This window comes from Dendronephthya gigantea, unplaced genomic scaffold (genome assembly GCF_004324835.1).
Source record: "Dendronephthya gigantea isolate DGI-Jeju-01 unplaced genomic scaffold, DenGig_1.0 000162F, whole genome shotgun sequence".
NCBI classification, from domain to species: Eukaryota; Metazoa; Cnidaria; class Anthozoa; order Malacalcyonacea; family Nephtheidae; genus Dendronephthya; species Dendronephthya gigantea.
In genome coordinates this window covers 59,823-64,327 of record NW_021163172.1, presented here as the reverse complement: position 1 = coordinate 64,327, position 4,505 = coordinate 59,823, and the positions used below count along the sequence as shown (strand labels likewise).

Here is a 4,505-nt window from a genome sequence, read left to right as displayed (position 1 = left end):
GCCAAAGTGAAACACACGCATTGTCGGAGAATTCAATAACAACGCGACCTGGCGCTCTTCACGCTGATTGGTCGACCACCGTCTCATCTCATTGAAATCGCGCGCGAGGCCCACGTTCAAGAGGCATGACCAATGAGGAATATCGAGGCTAAAGTCTCGAGAAAAATATCTCGAGAGCCGAGGAGAAAAGTAGAGCCTCGTCGTGGATCGAGGAAGTTGGGGAACAAGATGGAAGGCCATCTTCAATGGGACAAAATAACGGAAAGCGTTCTTTAAAAACTTTCCGCTCATATTTTGCACGACATGCTCTGCGATCGCCTGTCTACGCTCACACGACAAACGCGCGCGTGAAATTGACTAGAAAAACAACATGTTATTGGCAAAAACAACGTGGGGTAAAAACCGCAACATTATGGCAACTGCTTGTTGTATACAATATCTAAACGTCCACCTAACGGATCCGAAAACTTGCATAAAACGCAGATATTAAGAACAAACCAGGCTCAAAACGTACTCGTATATTATATTAACCTCATACTTGAAATGTCTAAAATTCCATGGGAAAATACAACGGTAATATTGCATCGTATGACGTGAGAACAGCAGGACCAATCACAATAACAATATGTATTTGAATATATACTATAACTGTAGACGCTTTTGGCTGGCAAGACCAGGGGGTAAACATTTCTTTGTGGTAACACTAAAGCCATAAACAAAACTACGAGAATAGCAAGAGTCGTTGAAACTAAAATGTAATATGCTTAATGTACAGACTACGGACAGGAAGCAATTTTTTTATTCGCTCGTGAGAGTGACGTTCCTTCGGCTAGTAAAAATTCACAAGCACTTTTGATTACGTCAAATAGAGCTTGTTTGTGCCAAAGACAAAAAATAGCATACATACAAATGAACATTTTTGGCAGACAATTGAGTCTGTTTTTTAGCATGTGCCATTGAGGCGAAGCCAATTGTAACTGAAAATACTATTTCAAATTGTGATTATTTTGATGTTCTACTCTGTTGCTTATATGCTTGAGCCTATATAAAGGTTCTTTTGTTGGATTTTTCCGATATAAAATACACGGGCCTGGCTGTAGTGATTTTCCACGTGCAACTATATTGTATGCAAATTAAACATTGTATTTCGTGACGAAAAGCCATGTTGTTAAGATGTACAATTAACTTTATATTGGTTGAATTTTGAAAAGCCTAATGCTGCAACTGTGCGTGTCGATGTCACAAAGCACCCCTTGTAGCAAAGTGCCAAAGATGATCATATTTTAGATAATTTATATTAGTTCAAACTGAGCATACTTCCGATAAAAAATGCCTTTCATCTCGTGTATCTATCGTATTTTACTAGCCAATAGAAAAGATCTCCTTCGACTGTTAGGATCGACCTACTTGAATATTTGATTGCTCGAGCTATCGATTTCATTTTCAAAATTGATTTAACCAACTCTTCTTCGATTTCGCCTTTGGGAAAGTAGGTCAGTTCCCCGTGCATGAAAAATATTAGGTTCTTTTAACGCTACTCCTTTCTTCCAAAAAAATTACATTACGCCTCATACATAATACAAAAAATTACAGCCAGAGATACGTTTTATTGCATGAACATACAAACTAGCAAGCTGGGGATGTTCAGTTAATCGTCAATCTCACCAGAGCCTTCCTCACTGACACACTTTCCAGGACGAGAGTAGCCAAAGCCAAAGAAGAACGCTTTTTTTACTTCGCATTGCAAGCCTTCAGCACAACCACAACTACGCCTCATGGAGTGAAAATTGGATTTCTGTATTGATTGTAAAAAAACATTAATTTCAGAGGGATAGTTTACAGCAATCATGCACAGGAGTTGAGACCGAAAGTGAACCGTTGAAACAAAGCACTCCAACGCATCGAGTACTACTTGAGTACGTATACTATAGTAAGATTTCACTAAACTAATAGGCTTGTTTGTATTACAGTAGCAACAATTAGCGCTTAGACATTGAGGAAGGTTGAAAGTGAAACACTGAATAAAACATTGCAAACAGTAAGTACTAGACTAGTCAGGCTAATATTAGTAGCAACAGTCAGCACTTAGTCAGACCAGCAGTACTGCAATGATCAACTGACATTGAGGAAGGTTGAAAGAGAAACACGGAATACAACATTGCAAAGCAGTACGTACTAGACTAGTCAGGCTAGTATTAGTAGCAACAGTCAACACTCAATCAGACTAGCAGTATACTGCAATGATCAACTGACATTGCACGAGGAAGGTTGAAAGTGAACTTTACTGCCAGGCGTGTTTTTTTTTACTGTGAAGTTTTACTGTCGGGCAATTTTCGCTGGTAGAAAAAATAACATACTAACCTTATAGCATTTTTCCCCCTCTTGTTTATAATCCTGGCAAATTCCTGATCGGAAATGTGAAAAATATTTCAAACAGCATTGTCCTTCTTTGCAATCGTCTTCAGATTTACATCGCTACAAATTAGAAAGAAAACAAACTGACATCTATAATATTCTTGTATGTTTACACGTTTGCATCTATAATATTCTTGTACGTTTAAATTAGCTTGTAGGTACACTACGTAAGTATTTAATACTGCAAAGCTTTCGGTCCGTTAACCCACGGGCCTTCATCAGTGCAATAATATTAAGCTCGAGGCGAAATTCCAATATATATGTATACAAAGTGCCAATAATTTCATTATTATTAATTTGCGTAAATTGATAATTGGTGTAAATTGAATAGATCAAAATAAAATATTGAATTATACCTTAATACATCTTTTACGGCAGAAACCTCCACAGCACTCCCCCTTTTTACAGTCACCATCAGACTTGCATCTCTATAAAACACAGTATTTCATGTTAAGACGCCTCAGGCGTAAATACAGTCAGTATACAGTCGTTATACAGTACTACAAATAAAAAATGGCATATAGACAGCTTATATATAAGTCACGCCCAATTTTTTCCGCGTCGAAATAAAATATTCGAGCGGTATTCGAACTAAAGATTGTGGGTTCGCAAAACCCCGTAAGGCTAAGGAAGAATGCTGTCTGCATGTCCTCGTAAATTTGTTTCGAAATTATTGATCATAAACCAAGTCTAAGTGAGTATCTTTTAAAACGTTAACCAATGTTGACAAAATTCTCACGCTTGGGATAACGATTTTTTACACGATATAGCTGCGGGAAACTGATCGCCAAAAACTCTTCCATAAATCCAACATATTTTGTGAACAGCGGTTCTACAGCAGTGCGCCTTTCTCTCCACACTAAGTGTCAGGGATGGTGAAATTCCATAAGAAAATATTTAATTACCCACCTTAATACATTTTTTACGGCAGAAACCTCCACAGCACTGCCCCTTTTGACAATCACCATCAGACTCGCATCTCTACAAAACACGGTATTTCATTGTACGACACCTATATACTATACATATACCGCCATATACGCAATTTCTATAAAGATACACGAAAGCCGCGGAAAAATCGCCAAAAACTCTGCTATGAACAGTGAAGCACGCACGCAGGTTTTCGGTATCAAAATTCAAGTTACCTTTGGACACGCTCTCCGGCAAAATCCTTTACAGCAAACTCCTCTGCGACAATGTCGATCGGATCTGCATCGCTATACAATGAGAAAATACCGTTTTTCAGCCCGGCTCAGATTGGGACGAAGGGATGGATGCGGATCTTTGAATAAGCCCGCCGCTCACGAGAGCTAGCTATTATAGCGACCTTAAGATACACCAAATCTACGACGCGGACGTGAAGTAATACTTTTGTTATTACCGCAGTTTCACAACAGGAATAAAAACGTTTCTGTCTCACGTGTGCGGATGGTTTTCGGGCTGAGCTAACTGCTTCATTTTGAAATGAAGCGAAAAGCGAGTTCTACTTATTTTGTCGGTCCATCTTGTAATGAGTATACTAATGACCACTGCATCATATGCAGGTCTCTTACCTTCAAAAAATGTCTCTCCTCGATATCCTCTGCAGTTACAACCACAGCCAAAACGACGAACAAGGCGACCAAAATAAAGGCTCTCATATCTAAAGTGAAACAAGTGGATACAAAAAACAGACAAGTTCCTTCTATTCCCTCAAGTGGAATGAAGAGAAATATTTTTATGCTGAGATATATATGACTAGTTTTTATTAAGGGAAAAAATGCACCTGTGGAAACAGAATGTTTTTTAATATTTACTCAACTGATGTGTACCCAGACAGTTTGCTTAAATACTAATTTATGCCAAAATGCTCTTCTTGTTCTTGATACACCGGCTTTATCGATTTCATGTACTTTCGTGTACTAAAACATAATCGTGTTGATATTTCTTGCCTACAAATGTATATATTGAGCTCTTCAAAATAGCCTGTATGCAGTCAATAATGTTTTCTGATTCACAAAACATGCAGCGTAATTTTATCTTGGTTTGTTTAACTTTGATAAACATGGCTGTGGAAACAAAGTTTCATGGTTTGTCTAGCCTAAAGAAGC

General features: G+C 38.2%; 1 protein-coding gene across 1 annotated transcript; it reads right to left on the bottom strand.

Moving 5' to 3' along the window:
* Nucleotides 1-1,609: 1,609 nt before the first annotated feature.
* LOC114537693 (tenascin-like) lies at nucleotides 1,610-4,098 on the bottom strand. Its single transcript, XM_028558795.1, has 6 exons — nucleotides 3,969-4,098; nucleotides 3,561-3,632; nucleotides 3,325-3,396; nucleotides 2,772-2,843; nucleotides 2,362-2,475; nucleotides 1,610-1,795 (listed from the first exon to the last, which is right to left on the bottom strand). The coding sequence occupies exons 1-6, from the start codon at nucleotides 4,053-4,055 to the stop codon at nucleotides 1,649-1,651; spliced, it is 564 nt and encodes a 187-aa protein (XP_028414596.1). The 5' UTR covers nucleotides 4,056-4,098; the 3' UTR covers nucleotides 1,610-1,648.
* Nucleotides 4,099-4,505: the final 407 nt, after the last annotated feature.

Excerpts from the sequence above, each read along its gene's own strand:
- LOC114537693 (XM_028558795.1), bottom strand. The coding sequence starts at position 4,055 with ATGAGAGCCTTTATTTTGGTCGCCTTGTTCGTCGTTTTGGCTGTGGTT. Across the intron at positions 3,633-3,968 it reads AGGAGAGACATTTTTTGAAG|CGATGCAGATCCGATCGACA; the intron begins GTAAGAGACCTG and ends CTCATTGTATAG. Across the intron at positions 1,796-2,361 it reads AGGGGGAAAAATGCTATAAG|AAATCCAATTTTCACTCCAT; the intron begins GTTAGTATGTTA and ends CAATCAATACAG.